Source organism: Scylla paramamosain, chromosome 1 (genome assembly GCF_035594125.1).
Source record: "Scylla paramamosain isolate STU-SP2022 chromosome 1, ASM3559412v1, whole genome shotgun sequence".
Lineage (NCBI taxonomy): Eukaryota > Metazoa > Arthropoda > Malacostraca > Decapoda > Portunidae > Scylla > Scylla paramamosain.
Genome location: NC_087151.1, coordinates 27,396,021 through 27,421,579, shown reverse-complemented (window position 1 = coordinate 27,421,579; position 25,559 = coordinate 27,396,021). Strand labels below are relative to the sequence as shown.

Below are 25,559 nucleotides of genomic sequence, written 5' to 3'. Positions count from 1 at the left end.
GCAAATAAATAATTTATTCATAAAATCAAATACAATATACACATTTTTTTTAAATAAGTTAAATACATCCTGAGGATTGTGAAAATATTTACACCAACCTTCCTAAAAGATCACTTCAATCAAAAACCCCAAGTTTTGCTGGCTCTCTCTTCCCTCTGCTGCTGGCGGATCAGCTCAGCATAGATTCCTCCAGCCTTCTTCAGTGTCTCATGCTTCCCAGTCTGCAGCAAACAGTCAAGTTCATTAACTCACAAGAGGACAGAAGTGGCAGAGATGAGTAGTTAGAAAGTAAACTGGATCACCATAAAAGAAAACATATGTAACAGAAAGTTGTAAATATTAGATGGAGACTGTTTATGTAAAAAGAAATATTTCACTGGTGAATGAAAAGACTAGAAATTACATAAAGAATGCAAATATGTCCTTATTAAAAATAAGTATATTCTTCTCCTACTTACTATAAATTACTCAGATAAATTAAACAAATACATTTCACAATTACTGAAAATCCTTTGCCTACACATCACCAAACTATTTTTGTTAACACAGTTTCATCTACATTTCCTATCTAATCCATATTTGATATGATTTTGTGAGTAATAAAATACAACTAACCTCAGCTAACTTTCCATTGGACATAACTGCAATTACATCAGCTTTCTGGATGGTGGACAGGCGGTGGGCAATGACAAGCACCGTTCGGCCCTCAAGGCAGCTTTCCAGGGCAGCCTGCACTACTGCCTCGGACTCAGCATCCAGGGCACTGAAAAGATAAAGTCCTTTACAATCAAGACATATGATGATGCTGACAGGAAAGTTCTGAGATGGTATCAAAACTGATGATGTGGTAGAGATTATTGAAAGAAATTGAGGCATTTTATTAAGACACAAGTATATACAAGTGGCTTGAAAAAGATCTCAGTGAGTCCTGTTATACCAATGAAAGTGAAACAGGTATGTAGGTTGTTTAATATTTTCATGGATGGTTGTATGAGAGAACTAATGAAATACAGTTGGTGCCAAAAAAAGATGACAAAATTCTCAGTTGATATTAGTGAGCACATGCCATCCAATTAGTGTGATCCAGCTGCACAGCAGAGCAGAGCACTGATAATATCTGACCTGACAACTCAAGACAGAATGTGGCATTAGGTACACTCACACATTAGCAGTTTTTACTTAGTAACCTCTTAAATTTCTTTTTTCACAATAAGTTACAATACTTATTACAATACTATTCTTCATTACACTCACAAATTCCAAAGTCAGTGAAGTATATAAACAGGCAAGCAGGTAAGAATATTAATTACCTGGTAGCCTCATCCAGCACCAAAATCCTGGGGTTCTTCAGGAGTGCCCGTGCAATGGCAATGCGCTGTTTTTGGCCACCAGACACAGTCACCCCTCGCTCTCCTACCACTGTGTTGTAGCCACTGGGAAAAGCCTTGATGAAGTTATGGGCATTGGCTTTCTTAGCAGCTTCAATTACCTGTAATATCAATACCTTTTATTACCAAAAAATTCAAATAATTTAAGTGATACTAGAACATTAAGAATTGTGAAAGCTTAAAAGAAAGAAAAGTTCATAAATATCTTTATTACAAATATGGTTTCACTACTGAAGATTCAGCAGTGGCAAATCCAAAATGCAGTTTGTTTATATGGAGAAGGCTTATTAGAATATTGGATTAATTTAAATAGATCACAAATTTAATGGAATCAACCTTAATTTTATATAGTTTATGAGTTGCCATCTAAAATATATTGCACTGGTCAGTCACAAAATTCAGTAGGCAATACTAAAGTACTCCTCCTATGGATATGAACAACTCTTTACCTGTTTTTCATATGTTGTTTCTCTCTGATACATAACTCTCTAAGATTGTCCCTAAAGGGGCTCACAATGGCATAAGAACCTCTACCTCTCCCTATCCAAAGATTATCCACAGTATGCATTCTAATACTCTTTACCATTATAATGTCTAAACTGTAAATGTATGCCTCAGGTCACTGTGAATGTTTAGTAAACATCAATGAAATGTCACTTACATGATAAGCGATCTAATTCCATTAGAAATTCTGCTCTGAGAGCTTAGCTAATACATGTAGGCACTCATTCTTCCATTCCCACACTCTTCTCTAACACCTGTATATAATGACTCATCATGAATCATCTTGAGCACATGAATACCTCAGCATCTGTTGCACCTGGAAAGCCGTAGCGAATATTCTCCATGATTGAGGTAGCAAAGAGCACTGGTTCCTGGTTGATGAAACCAATGACACGGCCACGCAACCAAGAGGGATCAAGGCTGCGTAGGTCCTCCCCATCAATGGTTATAGACCCACTGCTCACATCATAGAACCTGAAAATAAGAATAATATGTGTGTTCATCACATAATACATATCATGAATAAGGTTACTACATTAAAAACACACTAAATTACTTAACATAATACATAACAAATTAACATTATTAACAATGTTTTCTTGTTGCGTTCTCTAGATTTGGCTTCTTGTCTATGCCATCAAAGCCCTTCCCCATCAAAAGGTATATGGCTTATTTATTCTTGAAGGCACATCCTAACTTTCTTGGTATGCAAACAGTGACACAGTCAGCAAGAACTAGAGTGAATAAATCCATTTAGATGCATGGTCTTTCATAAATGACTGGATAATAAACCTGCTACAGACATGTGCATCCCATGACACAGTGGTCCTGGTGAGATCTGGATAATACTTGGAACAAGGTTTGAATGAAGATACAGTCTGGTATCTCTGGAAGAAGCTTTGGTTTGTCAACATCATTTTCTGGCTTTCTTGAAGGTCACCAGATAGTTATCATTTTGTCACTTATCTCTACTGATAAGTGCATGAAATAAAACTGTGATAATGAAATTGTTACCTTCAAATCTTCAATTCATTGGATAATAATAAACCATAAAACTGTAATTGAAAATGATCAAACAATAAAATGTTGATCATTAAACTATACCACAATATGCTACCCATGACCAAAAATTTGATATAAGAGGTATAAAGGAATAAAATCACAACCTCTCCAGCAGCTGAGCAACTGTGGACTTGCCTCCACCTGACACCCCCACCAGGGCCACAATGCTGCCTGCCGGAATGCTCAGGCTGAAGTCATGAAGCACTTCCTGTGGAAGTGACACAGCTCTTCATTCAAAAGTAAATACATTGGCTGTGAAATATCCTACACTGTTTGGTAGAGAGTAGTTTTTTCACTGGATCAAACCTGAAAACTATGAATAAAATCCCTGAAGTTCACAGTTTGAGAAGCAAAACAAAGATAGTCTTGACAATGGTGACAATGGTCTTTCATATTCCCTTGTTGTTTTCTTTTTAGTGAGATGATTACTTGATATATACTGTATCAGTTCTTATGAAACAAGAAAAAAGTAGAATGAATATATGAGAGAGAGAGAGAGAGAGAGAGAGAGAGAGAGAGAGGAGAGAGAGAGAGAGAGAGAGAGAGAGAGAGAGAGAGGAGAGAGAGAGAGAGAGAGAGAGAGAGAGAAAGAAAGAAAGAAGAAAGAAAGAAAGAAAGAAAGAAAGAAAGAAAGAGAGAGAGAGAGAGAGAGAGAGAGAGAGAGAGAGAGAGAGAGAGAGAGAGAGAGAGAGAGAGAGAGAGAGAGAGAGAGAGAGAGAGAGAGAGAGAGAGAGAGAGAAAGAAAGAGAGAGAGAGAGAGAGAGAGAGAGAGAGAGAGAGAGAGAGAGAGAGAGAAGAGAGAGAGAGAGAGAGAGAGAGAGAGAGAGAGAGAGAAGAGAGAGAGAGAGAGAGAGAGAGAGGAGAGAGAGAGAGAGAATGAATGAATAACAATTCATTAAAATAACATAAATTTATGAACATTTTTCTAAAAATTAGCAAAATGGTTACTAGATCATCTACTTTACATGATCATTTCAATTTCTCTGAGTGGATTAATTTTTTTATTGATACACAAAACAATATTTAAATCATTAAAACAAATACATACACTACAAATGCTTGACACATACCTGATTAGATCTGGTAGGATATGCAAATGACACATTTCTGAATTCAATGTTGCCCATCAATGTGTGATATGGAATTATCTTCCCACCTTTCATTGGTATTGTTGGCTGAAGCTTGATATACTGAGGACAAAAAATAAAACAGAAAAAAAACAGAATAAAACAAACATTGCTGAGAAGAGCACAGGCATCATTGTGACACAGCTTATGTTTAAATAAGGAGAAAAATGACATGATAAGAAATATTATTATTATACCAACAAATATGGAATGAAGTTACAACAAGAGGAAGGTGGCAGGATAAGCAAAGGAGTAAATGTGTGAAAGAGGTGTTAGTAGAAGCTAAGTGCTTGAATAATCAAGGAAAGTTAGGTTAGATCATTCATTTTCCTATCCCTTTTTAAATCTAACTTTATGAATCTTGAATTTACTATTTTTTGTAATATCCTGATTACTGACCATGTGTTTATGTCACCCTTGTTATGTTCCTCATTCCACTTGAATACCTCTATCAAATCCACTTTTAATCTATGCCTCTCTAAGGAATGTGAATTCAAAAGCTTCAATCTCCTTTCATAAGGAATACTTCTCATCCTTAATCAATGATACTAATTTTTGTAGGATTCATTAATCCTCAAAAAATATCCTTCAGTTCCAAAAGTCCCCTGCCATGGCCTTGAGTAAGAAGTGAACATGACAGACATACAGAGGTAAAGGAAAGAGGTGAGAGGAAGGTTATGTTAAAAGACTACCAATCATAAAGATGATAGTATGTTTCTGTATGACATAAAAGACAATGGCACACATCTTACCTCAAAGACCCTTGCTCCTGCACTGATACCCCTCACATATGTGCCAAACATGATGCCCAGCTGGGCCAGGGACTTCTGTATTGTTTGAGCAGCAACCAAGAAGGACATGAGGTCACCTGGCTGTAGCTGACTAGTAGCCATGAGCTGACCTCCACACCACAGACATCCCAAGACTATACCATTCAGGAACAAATTTGAACCTGCCTGTAACAACAGAGAAGCTGAAAGTCAAAACTAAAAATATTCTTTTTAACTATCAAATGAGCAAGAATAGAGCCCACACTACCAAAAATTTCCCCAACATGCTACTTGTATTGAACAGAGTGAATTTTACATAATACAAGCTTGTATACCCATCAGATTCTCATTATATTCATTACCCTATTGTATATACAAGAGCTTTACTCTTTTGCCCCCAGTATCCAGTAAACTGTAAGCAACCAGTTCAATAACTCTCAGTATTCTTTCTCTGAATATCTAATAAATATCCTTCCCATTTTTTCCACAAGGTGGGTGGGTATGCTATGTCACAATGAGATGGTTCAACACATGAAGAACTGAAAAGCAGACTTGGGACTGAGAGCACTAATAAGATGGCAGACTCCAATAGTTTGATCACATAAAAATAAAAGATAAAAAATAAATAAATAAAATAAATAAAATTAAAAAAATAAATAAATAAATAAAAAATAAATAAAAAATAAAAATAAATAATAATAATAATAATAATAAAAAAAAAAAAAAAAATTGATGTGGAAGGAACATAGTTCATCAGGGAGCAAAGGACATGAGATTATAACTTAAAGCTAGATCTTTAAACCAAGACAACTGACAGGCAAGTTCTGGTTAGGCAAGCTGCCGTCTAGTCTCAAAGACTAACTTGTGATGACTTAATGTTTCTCTTATACACAAAATCTCTCAAACCAAAACAAACCTGAAAGATACCAATGCCCATGCCAAGAGCTTCATTTAGCTGTCTTGATTTATCTAATTCTTGGGTGAACAAGTTTTTCTCGCTGTCTTCCATGGCAAAAGCTCGGACGGTCCGCATGTTAGCCAGGCATTCATCAGCTACTGCAGTGGCACGAGCAACCTGGAGTCAGGAATGTATCAGACCTGACAATCTACTAAAGAATGAAAAAAAGATTAAAAAAAACATGAGTTCATGGATATACATGGAAGAAATCTCTCTCTCTCTTTCTCTGACACCCACCTGATGCTGAGCTTCCCGTGACAGAGAGCGAAGTAGAGAGCCAAGTGCAGTGCCAACTCCAATAACTACAGGTACAAACACTCCAGTCAGACCAGCCAGCTGGGGTGAGATCATGTACAAGGAGATTCCACACCCAATAATCTGTCAAGGATAAGGGTATCATTGTCACTATCAAAACCCACTTTATGATTTTCTATACTGGTTAAAACTGGAAATCAAACTTTCAAATATGCATACCAATAAGATGGTTGCTAATAGATATGGAATCTAGAATAATTACTAAGATGCTGGAGACATCTGGTGAAGTAAAAGCAAGAATGATAATGGACTTGATAAACACAATCATAAATGAAGATACTGTTCCAAACAATTGTTCAATGAGTCTGGTCATGAATGTGTGATGCACTAAAAATAAGTGACTATATATAAAGGTATGAAATTATTATAAATACAAAAGTAACAGAAAGAGTCTTACAGAGCTGTATTTTGGGAGGAAACAGGCACAGAAGAATTGCAGTTTAATTTTATATCAAACAGTGATGCAACATAACAATACTCACAGTCAAACAGCAAAAAAAAAGATGAGTTCCTTGAGTAAAAAAGTAAATTTTGTACTTATTAATCTGTAAAAATTCTGACAGGCTACAAAGTAAAATATTCAGAGTAGGTAGTCATGCATGCAATGTTACTGTGAGACTTGATTCCTTAAATGTGTGAGCTTAAGCAGACAAGGAATTGGGAGCATCATGAAAGTGGTGAAAACAATCAAACTGTAATGGTTTGTCCCTGTAGAGAAAAAGAATGAAAATGGACAACAGGGTAAAACATACTACATATTTTCAACTGGAACATCTATTACTGGTATGCAGACCAAAGAAGATAAGGAGTAATGACCTATATGTGCAGCTTGAGCTATGGCAAAAGCTAACCCATACAAATTTGGAACTCATCTTTGAAAACCATAATGATGAAACAATGACAAATTTATTATCTCTAGATGGATATTGAGAAAAAGCTGAATTAAGCTTCTGATGCATGAGGGAGAAGGTCACCTTAGGCAGAGAATCCTTCTGAAATTTCAAAGGGTAAGGTTAGTGTTTCAACATAAGGCTGTTCCAATCTGTGAAGAGCCAAGTAGAAAGTAACAGGTGTATAAAATCTATGTTGTCCTTTCCTTTCCTTTTTTTTTTTCTTTATATCTGAAATCCAATCCCATTTGGATGATGATGATGATGTTGATGTTGATGCTGATGATAATGCTGATGATGATATTAAAAACATAAGAACATAAGAAATAAGGGAAGCTGCAAGAAGCGACCAGGCTTACACGTGGCAGTCCCTGTATGACTTGAATTCCTTCAAGAGGGAGGTTTCAAGACACTTATCCACCAATTTTTGACCACTGCCTTGACCCTTTTACAGGACTGGCATTTCAGTCGGCATTTTTTTTATTGATTTTTGTTGCCCTTGGCCAGTGTCCTTACATAAAAAAAAAAAAAAAAAAAAAAAAAAAAAAATATATATATATACCTACCTATTTCCACCTATTATCCCCATCCATAAACCTGTCTAATCTTCTCTTAAAGCTCCCTAATCTCTTAGCACTAACAACATGATTATTGAGTCCGTTCCACTCATCTACCACTCTATTTGAGAGCCAATTTCTTCCTATCTCTCTCTTAAACCTAAATTTTCAAGCTTGAACCCGTTATTTCTTGTTCTATCCTGGTTGCTGATTCTAAGAATTTTGCTTACATCCCCCTTGTTATGGGCTGCATTTGCCATCTGTCCATCCATTCACTCGTCCTATCTAAAATCTGCCTGCAAGGCGATAACATCTGATTCTGACCTAATTAATATACCTATCTTTGTGTCATTCGCAAATTTATTAACATCACTACTAGTTCCACTATCCAAGTCATTGATATATATTAAAAACAACAATGGCCCTAATACTGATCCCTGTGGCACCCCACCAATTACATGCCCCCACTCGGATTTAGAGCCATTTATTACAACTCTTTGTCACCTGTTGCTTAGCCATGACCTTATCCAGCCTAACACCTTCCCATCTATCCCATGTGCCCTAACTTTTCTCAGGAGCCTTTGATGGAGTACCTTGTCAAATGCTTTATTAAAGTCCAGATATAAAATGTAATAACTATCACTATTATCTACTGCCTCATGCACAAGTTCGTCAGGCAAGACATCCCCTTTGTGAAGCCATGCTGTGACTGATTTACCAAGCTATGTTTGTCTACATGCTCCCTAATGTTCCTTGCTATTATTGACACCAATATTTTACCCACACCTGAAGTTAAGCTGACAGGTCTATAATTAGACACTAAAGTTTTACCTCCTTTCTTAAAGATGGGTACTACATTATCTTGCCTCTACATTACTGGTACCTCACCTGACTCAAGTGATTTCCTAAAGACAGAAACTAATGGCTCACTAATAACCTCTTTGCATTCCTTAAGTATTCTGGGATATATTTCATCTGCTCCTGGTGTCTTGAACTTTTTAGCCTATCTATCTCCTGTTCCACTATCTCCTTAGTTATGGAAATATCTGTCAGCTCCTCATTCTCATCTGCTCTAAACATCTGTTCACTATTTGGCATATCCTGCATGTTTTCCTGGGTGAAGACAGTTAAAAAATACTCATTCAGAATTTTACTAATCTCATCCCCAGAACTAATCAGCTCCCCATCTGCTGCCTTTAATGGACCTATAGTATCTGTATACCTGATAAAATCCCTTGGCGTCCGTCTTCGCCTGGCTGGCTACCTTTAATTCATAATTGCCCTTAGCTTTCCTCATTAACCTCCTGACTATTCTAGTTCATTATATTGTGGCCTTAAAACTTCTTCACCTGTCCTTAATCTCTTATATATACTTCTCTTCTGCCCTATATAATGTTTTAACCTAGCAGTCATCCATTTAGGGTAACCTGTGATCTTATTGCTCTATACAGGATATTTGCTAACTGACCTGTATGCAATTTATCTACGAAATATTTATACAACTCATCTACATTTACTTCACCTAATCCCCTCATCTCGGCTCCTTCCATCCTCTCCACTCCCTCATCTACTCGCCTTGACCTTTAGGATGAGGGAGAGAAGGAAGAGGAGGAAGAAATATCAAAATATAAGAAATAAACGGTCAGATCTTTATGTACTCATAAGACATCTGTCATGTAACTTCACTCACCTGAGTAACACTGCGCATTCCTTGTGATATGCAAAGTTTAAAGGAACTCTTGAAGTCCTGTACATCTGCAGTCAGTCTGTAAAAATGCATATAATTGCCTCATTACAAAGCATAACAATTGTAAAGGCTGCAAGAACATATGAAAGAAAACACACACACACACACACACACACACACACACACACACACACACACACACACACACACACACACACACACACACACACAACACACACACACACACACACACTTCATGGGACTTAAGTAATGATAATTCAACAAAAATAATAAAATACCACAGAAAAAAAAAGGAAAGATAATAAAGCACCACAATAATTACAATATATCTGAGTACCTACCTGTTGACTAGTTCACCAGTTTTGTGTTGGTCATAAAAGGCCATGTCCTGCTTGAGGAGTGTGGCAAACAGCTGCTTCCGAAGGTCATCTGCAATCCGCTCTCCCATGCGTGTCAGGAAGGAAATGTAGGAGAGGGTGAAGGCAGCCTGTCACCCATGCACTAATTAATCACATGAAATACAAGCAGAGAGGCAAGTTGTCTTATGAGTATTCCAGTATTGCTATCTTCATAATTACGGCATAAATTCTATATATTAATTTTAGGTATACTGTCACAATGAAAATTTAAAACATTCTCGGATATAATTTTTCACAGGATAAGATATTCTGCCAATTTTTATAGTTTATTCAGATTATCTAATTTTAATCAAACAACCATTACACAAATAAATGACTGGCCAATATTATTGTATGAAATGTCATCACTTCATTCAACAGTGAACAAAATGTCCTGCCTATCTATTTCTGATGCCTTTCTTTCTCCAGGAATATTCTCCAAAGGGATAGTCAGTATTTTCTATCCCTTCCTAAATATACCTCTAATACTGTCTGATTCTAAAATGCTCAACAATTTGTTTTCCTAAACTCTCTTTGCTCTTAATTAATTTTCCCACTATTCACTTCCATCAATGTTCACATTAAAAAACTAATTTCTTGTATCATATTACAAATATGTATGCACAGACTTCTGTTATTTCTATAAGATTATGCAAATATAATTAGTCCTAAATGACAGCCTTTATTTTTCCATAAGATATCAGTTTATGTCCTGATACCATTAATAAACATAATAATTGGAAAAACACATTCCAGTCGTACTTACATACTCACTTCTTTTCACTTACTCACCTGAATGAAATAATACTTTACTAGTTTGAGCACAGGGGCAGCAATTTCCTGGGGGAAACTCCTTCCCTCCCTTGCTGCCTCGCTGGTAAACCTGGCCACCACATTTACCACCTCTCCCAGCAAGATTGGTACTTGAATGTTGGCCAGAGAGACAACTAGAGCACTCTGCAATGATACGTATTCCCCTTAAGATGACTGAAAGAATGTGAGAAATGTTTATTTAAAAAAAATACTGTAGGTTGTATTCTTTTCTTGTTTTATAAAATAAATATAGATAACCACACAAAAATACTAGATCTAAAGCTGGAAAACTAGTGTTAAAATACTGTACATTATACTGTACTGTAAAATACTTTTCATTATAAAAATAAGTAACCTTTTATCTTTTCAATGTCTGTCAAATACTACTATTGAGTTTAACTTCCTTTAACAAACCATTTTTGTGTGAATTTCTACATGAAGAAATGTTTCTATCAACTGGAATCGAATTGGATAGATAATAAATAAAATTACAATGATAAATGCAGAGCAAGGATGTACATTTTCAGAAGCCGATTCTGCATTGCTTTGCACTTTCTTGTCTGCTTTGAGCCACCAAAACTTACTTCTGTTTACATCCAAATGATATAACTTACATCAGCAACAATAAAAACCTCACCATTTTACTGAATAAGGATACTGAGAGCTGTGAGCATGGCAGTTTAAAGAAAGGTGGAAGCCTATACTACTACCACCACACTTCTGTCCTTCTACACAACCCAGTGCATGGTAGCCTGCATTATCATCTCACTCCTCTTATACTGCAGTAATTCATAATCATTGAACTCAGAGCTAAGCAAGGTAACATCATCAGGTATCACACAGCTTTCTATCTTGGAATGAACTATCCTTAAATACATGTATTTTCAACAAGTGCTTTAGCAAACATACACAAAGAGAAAGGTCTTGGAACCAAATGACTTGTCAAAACAACTTGCTGCTATGAAATAGATTGGTAATGATATTAAATACTTATAGTTTGAGAGCATGAAACTATATTTATTTATGAATTTTCATGAAAACTGGTGATATTTAAGTACTTTATGGTTGCATTCATTAGCATTGCTAAATCCATGTTTGTTTTTATATTCATATCCATTTAAATGACTATGTGGATTCTTCATAACATCTGCTTCGGAGTGTGTTGCCATGACACTAACTTTTTCCTTTTATGCTACAGAGTGACACATTCAGAAACTCTGGCATTCATGACTGCCAAGAGGGAGGGAAGTCCCTGAGAGACATACAGATATGCTCAACAGTGGGATGTGGCCATGGCTCTTCATGGCCTTTAAGACTTAAGCTACTCATATTTTCTCAGCCAATTAATTATAATGCCCAAGATTACATAAATTCAAATTCAGAAAACTACTGACATGTCACTGACTACAGTTGTGACTGTAGCTGTAAACTTGGCAGTTCATTAAGAAACACCCTTGGCATTGCAACAGAATCAGAAATAGTGAGATGACAGGAGAAACAAACAAAGCAAATTTAAAAAACACAAACAATAAATGAGAACATACTAGTTTAAGTAAATGTTTTTAAACTTTTATGTATATTTGAAAAATATATTGAATTTTTGTGAGATAAAAAAGATACTATAAAAAAAATAAAGGTGTTTGACAGAAAGAAAGGTCTCCTGAATATTTCATATATTTTCTAACAGACCGGAAACTTGAGAAAATAACTATTCTCATGCAGAAGCATTAAGTGGGCCATAAATTCAGTCAGTCAGCTAGAGAATGAGAGCTCAGCACTCTGTTCAAACTGACTATGATATACAAAGCTAATGTCCTTGAAGTTCCTGCCCACTATCATCCAACAGAAAAACTTAGCTAAAGGTCTAGCTTCCATCCCACTCCATTTCCTTTCATTCTGAAGGACTTACTACTACAGCAGCCAAGAAGTGATGCAGTTGTGGCTTTAGTAAGTACCAGAAAGCAAGCCAGTCAAAAGGAGGGTCTTTTGTGTCCTTACTGTCCTCAGCTCCAAGCCTTCGGTCATATATTTCCTTGGCTGGTTTGTGGGCCTTACACTCACTGAAGACTGGAGTAGTCAAAGCCTGTAAGAATTAATGGTTGACCAAGTAATCAAAAAGGTATGACTGAATTTCACTCACTCACTCACTCACTCATTCACACACACACACACACACACCTGAGTAATTGTCTTTATCATTGCCTGATCTTGGCATGCTATAATGGTTAAGTATGTTCTAAGTCTAAGGTAGTACAACATATTAAAATTTCAGCTCTCTACGTTTGTTTTTAAGGGTTTTAGAACCCAAACACTTAACTGAAGGTAAATTCATACAATAAAAGTTAGCAGTAAGTGGTTAACTTTAGCTTCAGCTAATTTCTTAAGCAGTTAAGCATTAGCAAAACAAACTTTTCATTTGTAGGTTACTGGTTACCAAGGTACAAAGAATGGTGACAAAATGACACAAAGCATAAGACAGCCATCGTAAGAAAAAAAGTTTCAATTGCCTGCAATGTGGTAAAAAAGAGGAAAATTATATTCAAAGGAATAATTGGTGTGAACTTTGAGGAGAGGATAGACTGTCTGGTGAGGGAGAATGGAAGAACATAATACATTACCTTTACAGTGAGAAAGCATCCTGTTCCAATGGACACTCTGAGCAAGAGAGAGATACCTTCACCTGGCACTCCTCTGCCCCTTACTGTCTGTGTTGCCTCACTCACTGCCTAGGAGAGACCATGAGGAAAATAACATTAACATGCAATGTTTGTTTTAAAGATACAGGTCTTCTACAACAATAAAAAATAAATAAATTTATAAAGTGATAGGTAAATTATATATATATATATATATATATATATATATATATATATATATATATATATATATATATATATATATATATATATATATATATATATATATATATATATATATATAAACAAAGGTTTAAAATGTCACAAATTTCTCTATTAAATGTAGGATAGCAAATAATTTACCATTCAACACTAAACTCATACTCCTACCATATACCTTCCTTGGACATTTCACTACTTTACTCTTAGTCTCATTCGCTCTCAGTATCCTCCTTTCACACACATGTACCAGCTCCTTTACTACCAATCTCAATCTCTCCTGAATCAATTATCAATGCAGATCCCATTTGTCAAGCAGGTTACCTGCTCAGATTTCACTCTACAATCAACATCTATCAGACTCTAACACCTAACATTATTACATTCACTTCATTACAACCATCCATACTGTATATGCAAATAATAACAAGCAAAGTGACATCACACATTCTTGCAGCCATATTCAAACATGAAATCGCTCATGCATGCTACTTATCATTCTAGGACGTAGCCTATTCTTCACACAAAAATGTTTCATTCCTTTAAACAATGTACTACCTAACTTATATAATCTTAGAATAGTCCAAAACACTTCTCTACCTATCAGTTCCACAAGATGATACCTATAAATCTAAAACTGCATAAGACATTCTTACCTTAGGAAGTGCAAAGCAATACTGACTGCTTTGTTTTCTGTTTATACCATTTACTTATTTATCAAATTTAATTTTTGTAATATAATCACTTACTCCATCTTTGTTCTACTTACAAAGTTCCTAAAGTTCCCAGCTCTTCCTTGTCTCAGAGGAAGACGAACACACATTTCTGATGATCTGACAAGAGACAATCTGAAAATAAACATTACAGATGTCATGCCCTGCTTTGAAGCATCATGGAAGTAAAGGCAAATTGATCTGAGGGAAGGACAAGCTTCCTGTAAAAGACTTTTGCCAAGGATTAAATTTGTCAGGATACTCACTTCAACACAAGTTCAAGACAGACCAATCAGGCCAAAAGAGAGAGAGAGAGAGAGAGAGAGAGAGAGAGAGAGAGAGAGAGAGAGAGAGAGAGAGAGAGAGAGAGAGAGAGAGAGAGAGAGAGAGAGAGAGAGAGAGAGAGAGAGAGAGAGAGAGAGAGAGAGAATCACTGATGTCCATTCAAAAGACAGAGATAGAACTACAATACCTATGATGAGTCATACAGGATTACAAAATAAATCAGTGGGCTCCACCCAGGAGGAGGCTCACCCATGCTTCACTTGTGTCAGGATCCGTTGAGCTGGGGACCCACATCCCAGCAACATCATGCTGGTGATAAACTAGCCAGAACTCTATCCTGTCACTTGGTTCTAGTCACAACAGGCTACTATTTCCTGAAACACAAAACATCATTGAACATACATATTATATAACAAAACTGCAGCATACATCCATTAAAAAAACACACACAAAAAAAAGAGAGAAAAGTTCCAGTACCAAACACAAAACCATAATTTTCCTTGCCCATCATTCTGTTTAATATGATGTCATCAACAGTTGACTGAGTTCACTATAATACAAAACATAACAATTATATATAGAGCTCCTACAATGAATTATATGAGACCAGCCTTCTAAAATTTGCTGTGCTCATTTTCCCTGAGTTGTGAAGCAAACATGTCAAGAAAATAAAGTGGAGGGAGGTAGATAGTCTTAAGGTGATGGTGTCCTGATGCTGGAAGGTGTCTTGACTGGAAGAGTGTAAATGCTTGTTACATGTCTTGCTAATCTACTATATTTCCTTGAGTATTGGTTGATCTCAAGTAATGTATAGGTCGACCACTTATGTGACGGATAACAACCTCTAACATCTACCTGATAAAAAATCTATTAACCTTGGAGAACTGTGCTATTAACGAAATGACAAAGTATTGTATTAAATCACCATATTTCTTACAAATACTGTATGAGCAGAGAGAGAGAGAGAGAGAGAGAGAGAGAGAGAGAGAGAGAGAGAGAGAGAGAGAGAGAGAGAGAGAGAGAGAGAGAGAGAGAGAGAGAGAGAGCAACTCATACCAGCAGGCCATGGTCCAGGCAGCCTGGGACCCCCATTCCCCATGAGTGATCATGACTTAAAAAGTGTCACACTTGGCCAACAAATAAACAAGCAATGACTGGAATTTAGTATGTTTAATTCATTTCCATAATCCCTGTATATAATGTGCAAATAATTCTGTAATTACTCAAAAATCTCAAAACTCCTGAAATAAACCTCAGCACATATCTCCCGCAGTACTAGCACAGGTAAAATCAAATTAGATAGTTAATTGTCTAGTCCTTTTCCGGTCTTATTATTAGTCTATTTTCTTTTATTCTTTTATACATACCTTTATATACACCTAAAATGTAAATATAAGGTGGAGGAAAAGTGCCCTGTCCTTAAATAGGGACGACCTGCTTCCAACTCAACTGATTTGTTGTTTACAATTGAGAAGTTTAATTTTTGCTGATGTTAACTTTCCACATATGTTAATTCATTGATATTTTATCCTAGAGGTTAACCCTCCCCAGCTGCCTCATGTACGGTCACCAGCACAGCTCATCCACAAACACAGCTGCCTTGTCTTCAACCAAGTAAGAAAAGTGAATCTTGCTTTACAGAGACGCCACGCACAGTATTGTTTTCTTAATGTCATTACTATCTTTGTATTCACTGGGTTAAATTTCTCAATAAACTCAGTTCTTTCATTTACTTGTCTGCGTTTTCTGTTGATTACTAAAATACATTCCATTCACAGGCACATATTTTGATTACATTTTGGTCACAATCTCTCTCTCGATGTCTCCACAACACAGAGAGAATATGGGATACATCGTTAAAAAAAGATTAGAGACGTTACAAGCCATTGCCGTCTAAGATTGGGCACGTAACAAACCATTACCGCCTGATTTTTTATTTTTTTTTAATGTAGGAGGAACATTGGCCAAGAGCGACAAAATCCAATGAAAAAAATAAATAAATAAAATAAATAAATAAATAAATAAATAAATAAATAAATATATATATATATATATATATATATATATATATATATATATATATATATATATATATATATATATATATATATATATATATATATATATATATATATATATATATATATATATATGGTAAATTTATAGTTTAAGCCAATGTCCCCAATCTCTACCCACGGCCCACGGTGTTATTATTAATTTCCGACAAGTACTGTAATCATTAGAAATGATGTGAATAGTGAGAAGAACAAAATGAGGTAGGTTATTACCACGTAGTGTGTAATGGCTTAAACTATAATAAAACCCTAACCTAACCTAACCTAACAACTGAAGTTCAGGCAACAATACACCATTTAAGTTTACCTGTGGACTTAGAAAAAGTTGAGAGCGCTGTGCATTCCCAGGCCTATTGTGGCGTCATTATTAATTTCCGACAAGTAGTGTAATCATTAGAAATGATGTGAATAGTGAGAAGAACAAAATGAGGTAGGTTATTACCACGTAGTGTGTAATGGCTTAAACTATAATAAAACCATATATATATATATATATATATATATATATATATATATATATATATATATATATATATATATATATATATATAAGGCCTACTGAGATGCCGGTCCCCGAATAGAGTTCAAAGCGGCAGTCAAAAATTGAAGGATAAGTGTCTTGAAACCTTGAGATTAGACACATAGCAAGCCATTACCGCCTACGATTACACACACTGCAAACCATTACTGCCTTAACACAACGATTTACTCACACAACACAGCTACGCAATTAACAATCCTACCTCCACGAGAGCTGACCACACACTGATTCCCTTACCCTTGCGGCTTGCCCCTTGGTCTGAATGTAAACAGTGACTGTGACTGCGATTTGCGCGATCTTTGCGGGACAAGCACAACCAAGACCAAGATTGACTTCAGAATCAAAATCAAGGCATTCTCTCTCTCTCTCTCTCTCTCTCTCTCTCTCTCTCTCTCTCTCTCTCTCTCTCATTAAAATGTCTATACAAGGTTGAATATAAAGCCGTCATTGGTTGATAACAGCCAACCAAAACCACCAAAGCAACTCTGGCTGGGTGATAACCTAAACATTTAATCACTCATTAAATAGTAACATGCATTTCTTCCCGTCTCACTCATCACATAAGCCTGTCAAGAAGCGAGCATGTCACTTGTGTGCAAATAGTATATAACTAGCATGCAAATCAGACTACATATTTTATGTCATAGTAATAGTAGTAGTAGCAAGAGAGGCAGTAACTATTATTCTATTACTACCTAGTAGTCGTAATACTAGTAGTAGTAGTAGCAACAGTAGTAGTTGAAAAACACCCCCAAAAAAAAAATAATATAAAATTGTTTATCAGATAATTGTGATATGTTCTTTACTTAAAGAACCATTGTATATTGTTAAAATATTATTTAGATGCTGCACCCCAGGTTAAAAAGATTAAGGTGTAGGGGGCGTGGGAAGGTAGTGTGAGGGGTTATAGAATTAGTGATACTGCACCCCAGGCTGGACAGATGAAGGTTTAAGAGGGGTGTGGGAAGGTATATAGTGTGGGTTGTGGGATTAGTGGTGCTGCACCCCAGGCTGGGTAGGTGGGGGTGGAGGTGGGGTGTGGGAAGGTAGTGTGGGGAGTTGAGAGATGAGTGATGCTACACCCCAGGCTGGAACAATGAATGTGTAAGGGGTGGGGGGTTCTGGGAAGGTAGTGTAAAGGGTTATAGGATAAGGATGCTGCACTCCAGGCTGGACAGATGGGGGTATAGGTGTGTGGGAAGGTAGTGTGGCGTGTTGTGGGATGAGTGACGCTGAACCCCAAGCTGGACAGATGGAGGTGTATGGGCAGGAGAGGAGCAGGGGGGAAAGTAGTGTGGGGGTTATGGGATGAGTGATGCTGCATCCCAGGCTGGGCAGATGGAGGTGTAGAAGGAGTGTCAAGAAAAAGATATTATAGGGCATCATGGGATAAGTGATGCTGCAGCACAGGATGCTCAGATGGAGATGTAGGGGGGGTGTCAGAAGGTAGTTTGGGAGTTGTGAGATAAGTGGTGCTGGACCTCAAGCTGGACAGATGGAGGTGTACAAGGGGTGGGGGGGGATGGAGTGGGAAAGTAGTGTGGAGTATTCTGGGATTAGTAATGCTGAACCCCAAGCTGGGCAGATGAAGATGTATGGGAGAGGTGTTAGAAAGTAGTGTGAGGGATTGAGGGATTAGTGATGCTGCACCCCAGGCTTGGCAGATGGAGGTGTAGGTGGGGAAGTGTTGGAAAGTAATGTGAGGATTTCTGGGATTAGTGATGCTGCAGTTCCTATGTGTATAGGTTGTAAAATGTTGGGAACAGTTTACACCCTTGCATAGATACCTGATCTCCCATGTTCTATAATTTTCTTTTTACCCAATAGAAAGTGTAGTCCCATTCTTGGCTGTGTATAAGCAAGGTATGCATCAATTAATAAACTGTTAAACTTGGGATATGAAAGAGTTCAGTGCAGAAGACCAAGAAATTTATTGTCTGAGTGGGTAAAACCCCACTCTGGATATGGACACCTTTACAGTGTTGAGATTAGAAAAAAAAAAGGTATGAAAATCTTATTTACAAAAGGTTATTCCTTGTACATTCAAAATAATTTGCAAAAAAAAAAAAAAAATACATAATCCTTATCCTCTGTAAAGCCAAACTATTACATCCTTTATCCCAGATTTCTAAAATATGTAAGCTTCCAAAATAGAAATTTAAAAATAGTGTTTATTCACATTACCATGCCAATATAATCCAAAAGTGTAGTAATCCTATATTTTTGTATAGTTTTATCAAAATGTTCAAAGATACATTTTTTACTTAGATGTTTAAGATATTTAGAATTTAAGATTTCTTCATAATAAAAAAACTACTACATTAGGATATTGCTCACTGATGGGATTTTGGATAAGTAATGCTAGCCTTGTTGCCCCTGGCCAGAGTCCCTCCTACATAAAAAAAAAAAAAAAAATACTCTGCAATCTTCCAACAATTATTATCATGCAAACTAATGCAAATAAATAATGTTTATAAAATATAACATTTTTTGCAATGTTATTTTTATTAAAGCAATTTTCCAGCTCATAATTAATGGTAAAATCTTGAAATAATTTGGAAATTCACCTTGGATGGTTACTACTGTTAGCATATATAATAAATATAACAGACTGGTATACCCCACAAAATAGGGTAGCTCATCCAAGCACCCAAATGCTCACACTATACTCAAAGTTACATCCAAAAGGATTCCATGTATATACATACATTCACAAGACTGTGAATTGTTTAGTTTATATGCTCAATTCATACATATAACAGGTGTCATACTGAGTACAGTTAGGTTCCTGTTGTGTACAATGATCTTGTATACTCAGCAAGATCCCTTTGAGGCCAACCTGCATTTAGATGAACCACAACTGAAAATTAATGAAAACACTTGCATTCCAATAATTCAGACTAATGTTTGATAAATCAAGGTTCCAATACAATAAAGATGACAAAAATAGCACAAGTTGTGATTAGATTTGTGCATATGCGAGTCCATGTTATGCTGGATACATTTTTATATATTCTATGTATACATATATTGTATGTACAATCATTAGTTTTGTGATTAGCATGACTCAAAAGTATATCTTATGAAGAATTGTAGATAATTTTTTTTGCCTTGAAGATGTGATTCATATTTCTTTACAGGAAATTAAAAACTAAAATTTGTCATTTGCAAATCTGGGTTTCTGGAACCTGTTTTAGCAAATTTTGGGTTGCCACTGGAAATATATATATATATATATATATATATATATATATATATATATATATATATATATATATATATATATATATATATATATATATATATGTGTGTGTGTGTGTGTGTGTGTGTGTGTGTGTGTGTGTGTGTGTGTGTGTGTGTGTGTGTGTGTGTGTGTGTGTGTGTGTGTGTGTGTGTGTGTGTGTGTGTGTGTGTGTGTGTGTGTGTGTGTGTGTACATATATATGTATCACATTCATAGTATAATTAAATGCATCATTTCTGGACTCTCTATGTTCAAATCCCAATTCTTTAGCCTGATCTCTCTCATGAGCGCTTCACGATCTCTCTTCTCTATGGCCCAGGAAGAAAGAGGTCCCAAGGTGTGTAGATGTACACATTTCTCTAACAACTTCTTAAGCCCAGCCAGTGTCAACATTGGTCGGTACAGAAAGAGGGTTTGCAAGTTTTGCAGGCCACCAGAATCCAGAAGATTGTACAATACCTGATCATCCAACATATCTAAATTATGTATCAATATGTGAAGCTCAGTTAGATGTTTGCATTTACTTACTAATACAGAAAGGTCCTCATGAGTTATTGCTGCACCTTCAAGCATCAGATGTGACAAAGACTGGAAATATAACATTTGAGAACCAAATGAGGAGTAGGGCAAATCAGGCTGCATGGGACTATTGGTAAGTTTCAGAGTAAATTTTTGCAGCCTAGGGCATGTACGAATTACATTTTGTAGATGAGTCCTAGTAAATGTTAAATTCACAGGTGCTATTGTGAGATGCTGAATTGCTAGATTCAAGAGATGATTACCTTTTTGGTTGAGGTACCATAACAAGGCAAGCGTATTGCAGTTCATCACATTTAGAGTCACAATTCTCAGACTCAAAAGATTGGCAAGCAAATTTCTGTCCTTTCTCTCCACACCATTGCATCTCAAAGTAACATCCTCCAAGTTGGGACAAGTTCTCACAATCAGGGCCAATTCATTTTCATCAAGTTCCATGTAAGTGCGTATTACCTTGAGGGAGTATCTGGTTGTAACTTCAGAGTATCTTTCTGGATCACTGCCATGTAATGTTGTAAACACATCTTCTATTTTCACATCAGGGGTGACATTCAGTTCTTCAATAAGAGGACACAAATGCAGCAGCATAACAGCACTTGCAGTACAAGCCATGGTATAATCAAAATTAACTCTCTTTAGCTTAGTACAAACAGACTTGGAAGGTATCTTTGCTCCTCTTCTTATTCTAGAGTATGTATCAGAGGTTGGCAAGTGGCCAGCAAGGTAAAAAACTCCCCTATCATCAACCTCAGTGCACATTTCAATACTTATATCCTTTAAGTGAGGACAAGATTTGGAAATAATTTCCAGCATAAAATTGTTACACATCTGAGAGCATTTCAATGTTGTTAAATTACTAAGTGTTCTCAAAAACTGGTACAGACCTCCAAGCTGAACTTGTTGCTGAAATTCATACATGTTGGTTTCCATGTCAAAATCTAGTTTGCTATGGGAGCCAATCATCTTAAGGGTCCGCACACTGCTACCATCTTGCTCAGCCAGCAGAGACACAACATTCTGGCTGTCATTGATCCAAATGTACTCTGCATGCAGTTGTGTGCATACCATCAAATACTTCTGATTGAGTAGTTCAGGAAATACAATCTGCATGAAGAAAAATAGTTTTTAATATTTCATTCATCTATCTGTTATCTTATATATGCTTCTTGCAATAAATACAGCTGGTGATAGCAAATCATTAGCAACATTTGATCTATTTACAGAAAACAGCTAGAAAAAGATGGGCAAGTACAGCTTAATTAAGTACATTATTTATCTGTGTTGGTAAATAACTGCATTTTATAAGTTGGTTATACAACACCAATTTAATACCATTAGTTCTGTGGCAATATCTGGCAAAGCAGCAATTGCTTCAATTCATGAGTTTCTTTAGCCATGTCTACCAAAAGGAATACAACAGATTTATAATGAGAATACCTGACTCAAAATATTTAAAATAATTAGTCAAGGGGAATATTACATATCCAAAATATTCTCAAACCCCTACATTGTTACCTATATATGTAATGCTGTAACTAATAGCCATAACTAAACTGTAATCATAATTTTCTAGGCTCGACGTCAATGGGGGTTACATAACACACACCTACAGGTACTGAAAATCTATGGATATCTGTTGGTCTTCTTAGAAACACTTCTTGACCCACTTTTCTTAAATAAATATAGAAAAATGACATACATCTTTATAATCACTGTGCACTTACTGGTAGCCCCCATGGAAACAGATCCTAACCATGCAATTACAAAACTATGCAGGCGGTATTAATGGGCTATTTAAATCCAAAGAATGGAGTTTTAAATTAAGGCCATGGGCTGTGGTTGTTTAATACTTATTTTACTGTGCTTTTAAGCAGTGGCGGCAGCAGCAGCAGCAGCTCTTTTGCTATATTCCCTTGATCTTAGCTATAACTTGCTCTCCTAACAATGGTGCATACATAGCCTTTTATCTGTAATTTCAAAAACCGGGAATTTTTCCCCATGGGTGTTGCTTGCACACAAAAGCCTGCACTTGGTGCCAAATAGTAATGAAGATAAAAAGATAGAAATGTATCAAATCAGTTCTCAAAGATAATAATATGTTAATTATAAGTAATTCATTCATATTCACTTGGAAGAGCTACTTGAGGCTGGACTAGTATGTGAAGTAAAAAGTAGTAGGATTCCTGAAAATGTAAACAGGAACCAGCAGGATTCATGGACTTAACATCACTCTTGGTGGGAAAAGGAAACACAAATTCAGAAATGCCAACAATTTGCCACAAATATAATAATGTTAAGAATTGAGAATATTATCTGCATTTATATAGAAGCTCCTCTTGGTTGTACTAATTAAAGATTAATAAGTGGTTCATCATTGCAGTAATATGCCAATCATGAGTGTTTTAATATTCATATATTGGTTGATTTCACAGACAATGTAAATTTACCTTATTAGTGTCCTGGAGAAGTGTGCGGCATACAAAGGCTTGAATCTGAGGAGGAAGATGAATCTGCAGGTGATCAATAACAGGCTGTATGTCTTCTGTGGTAAGATCACAGTCACAACATAATCTCCGGAGAAGGTATGCAACCACCTTTAAGGTAGAGGACTGCAAACTTGGAACTTCCTTATATGGAGGCATTCTTGATTAATGTTTAGAACACCTGAAATAAAACAAAATTATAGAATGTTGTGCAACAATATCAATACATATCTAATATCCCTAAGATTATACAGTTACATCATGCTATTACCATCATAAATGGGAAAAAAAATAGGCAATGATAAACAAATAAATAAGATTTAAAAAAAAAAATGGAGATTAAGAGATTGCACATTGACATACTTATACAATAGCTAAGAACTACGTGGGCAATTTCAACAGTGACTGTTTCTGTGGAGGCACATTTTATGCAGTAAGATAGCATTCTACAGAATTTAGTGGTGATGCCATACCTTGTGATGGTTGAAAAAAAAAAAATCCACCAACTATACCAAACGAAGGTCATGTACCGCCCACTAGGGTAATGCGGATGTTATTTCTTCCACGAAATGACGCTCGGCGGGGGTACAGTCAATACCACCGCCCCATTCAGGACCCTGACATTGCATAAATCCCATGAGCGGGTGGGGTGCCAGGTGCCAGGTACCAGTCCTGCCTGTCGCCGCCGCTAGTGGTGATGGTGGTGGTGGTTGTGTTTACTGTTTGCTAAGCCCTGCCTCGGCTCGGCGCCCACCCACACACACCTCTTGCTGAAGGAAGACAGATACTGCTAGAATCATAGGATCTTTTTTTATACGTATACTACCTAACATCCTCTACCTCCGTTACTTTATCTGACCTTGGTTTCTATATACAATTAAATGTGATCAACATTTTTCGGTCGTTTGATGTACTGCACCGGGAATGTAAATTATGATTTACAGGATATACGGAATACTGCTATAAAGTGAGTAATAATTTTACATTGATATGTAAAAAAAAATATAATGGCCATAGGTCTGAAGTATCATTATCATCATCACTATTGTTAACACTTGCCCACTCCTTCCAAACTCTGCCTCATCCTTTTAAATGTGCGTTTCTTCCTATCCTTTGGTTTTAATTGATAAAAAGGATGATCCAAAGCTCCTTTTCCATCTGTCATCGTTTATTTTTATAAATTTCCTACTGTTTGCAATTTTTGCTCAACAGTGGTGCTAGATTAGAACTTCATATTATAATCCAGCCATTTACGAAGGACAGTACCAGTTAGTTAGATGATGAGATATATATGAGTTTTAAGTATTCGAAGAGAGGAATCTTTCAGCAGAAAATGATAGCTAACTCATAAGCTGCACAATTGCATGTTACTGTAGTCTAGTCTGGTGTGGCAACAGTGGGCCCGGTAAGAATTTCAACAAGTAGTGTTATTCTCTTTTCCGATATTCATTGTTTTCTGTTTAGTTTCCAGTTGTGTGTGGTGTGACTCTCTCCTCCCAGGTTTCTTGTTCACTGCGTTGCATATACAGGTAATTGTCATTACTGTTACGCTTTCATCTTACAGAATGAATGTACATAATAACGGCCTACACAACGGGTGCAATATAAGGTGTTCAGTGGAGTCCCTCAGGGATCTGTTTTGGGATCCATACTTTTCTTTGTATTTATTAAGTTTATCAGTTGCAACATTACAACTTCTACTAAAATATTTGCTGATCGAGTTATATTTCGGTATCGAATTAGATACAAAAGAGGACGTAGTGAGTGTAGTGAGGTCCAGTAAGAGGGACATACATCAACATACTCTTTCAGGTATTGGAGTCTTGGGGACTTTCAGTAATTCATAAAAAAAATGTACAGCTTTAAGACTGGGCTGGACTGGGCCAAGATGCTGGCTACTGTATCAGTAATGTGCCTCTCCCATTTAAAACTTCTATGGACCTGCTGGAATGTGTATTACTGATAAACTAAAATTTCATCAACAGGCATCCAGTACAATACATAAAGCAGGAGTAGCAAACAGTATTTTTAAATCTACAGTTAATTGTGGTCATTCCTTAATGGTTCCTCTGTTCACCACTCTTAAATGTCCATTATTGGAATATGCATCTTCTGTATGGAATTTGGGTTATGTAGGGGATATCAGACTGCTGGAGTTAGTTTGAAGAAGATGGACAAGAGAAATAAGCAGGATGGAGCTCTTAGACTACTCACAGAGACTGAAAACTCTCAGCTTGTACTCACTCAAGGGGAGATTACTCAGACATGATGTTATTAATTGCAGATTTTTCATTCACTTGTCAATTGCTAAGGATGATTTACTTCCTCGCCCCATGT

At 36.3% G+C, this 25,559-nt stretch overlaps 3 protein-coding genes across 15 annotated transcripts in view; 1 reads left to right on the top strand and 2 right to left on the bottom strand.

Annotated features, from left to right (window-relative positions):
* On the bottom strand, positions 1–17,243 carry LOC135102458 (mitochondrial potassium channel ATP-binding subunit-like). 5 transcript variants are annotated; one of them, XM_064007776.1, is made up of 17 exons: positions 17,197–17,243; positions 14,593–14,717; positions 14,115–14,193; positions 13,109–13,216; positions 12,400–12,573; positions 10,470–10,634; positions 9,621–9,766; positions 9,262–9,337; positions 6,047–6,187; positions 5,768–5,926; positions 4,834–5,037; positions 4,025–4,144; positions 3,059–3,162; positions 2,192–2,366; positions 1,311–1,489; positions 616–763; positions 1–221 (listed from the first exon to the last, which is right to left on the bottom strand). In XM_064007776.1, the coding sequence occupies exons 2-17, from the start codon at positions 14,649–14,651 to the stop codon at positions 120–122; spliced, it is 2,139 nt and encodes a 712-aa protein (XP_063863846.1). In that variant the 5' UTR covers positions 14,652–14,717; positions 17,197–17,243; the 3' UTR covers positions 1–119. The 5 variants fall into 5 exon arrangements, with proteins under 5 accessions (XP_063863846.1, XP_063863853.1, XP_063863867.1 ...); XM_064007783.1 differs by having other exon boundaries at positions 17,162–17,235; XM_064007797.1 differs by having other exon boundaries at positions 14,593–14,719; positions 17,200–17,219.
* Positions 17,244–18,871: 1,628 nt separating this feature from the next.
* LOC135102502 (uncharacterized) lies at positions 18,872–23,958 on the bottom strand. 4 transcript variants are annotated; one of them, XM_064007812.1, is made up of 4 exons: positions 23,696–23,958; positions 23,187–23,403; positions 21,624–21,843; positions 18,872–19,819 (listed from the first exon to the last, which is right to left on the bottom strand). In XM_064007812.1, exons 2-4 carry the CDS (start codon positions 23,379–23,381, stop codon positions 19,740–19,742), a joined length of 495 nt encoding a protein of 164 aa, XP_063863882.1. In that variant the 5' UTR covers positions 23,382–23,403; positions 23,696–23,958; the 3' UTR covers positions 18,872–19,739. The 4 variants fall into 4 exon arrangements, with proteins under 4 accessions (XP_063863882.1, XP_063863876.1, XP_063863870.1 ...); XM_064007806.1 differs by adding an exon at positions 22,868–22,970 and having other exon boundaries at positions 18,872–21,843; positions 23,696–23,955; XM_064007800.1 differs by having other exon boundaries at positions 18,872–21,843; positions 23,753–23,953.
* Positions 23,950–25,559, top strand: part of LOC135102419 (uncharacterized) — a 16,195-nt gene continuing 14,585 nt past the window's right edge. For 3 of the 6 annotated variants that reach the window (XM_064007740.1, XM_064007694.1, XM_064007766.1), the window contains exon 1: positions 24,622–24,751. The gene's annotated coding sequence lies outside the window, so the exon portion shown is untranslated. Of the gene's footprint in view, positions 24,190–24,460; positions 24,752–24,807; positions 25,035–25,559 lie in introns of those variants that run through there. The other 3 variants (XM_064007702.1, XM_064007706.1, XM_064007730.1) reach the window with 3 other exon arrangements.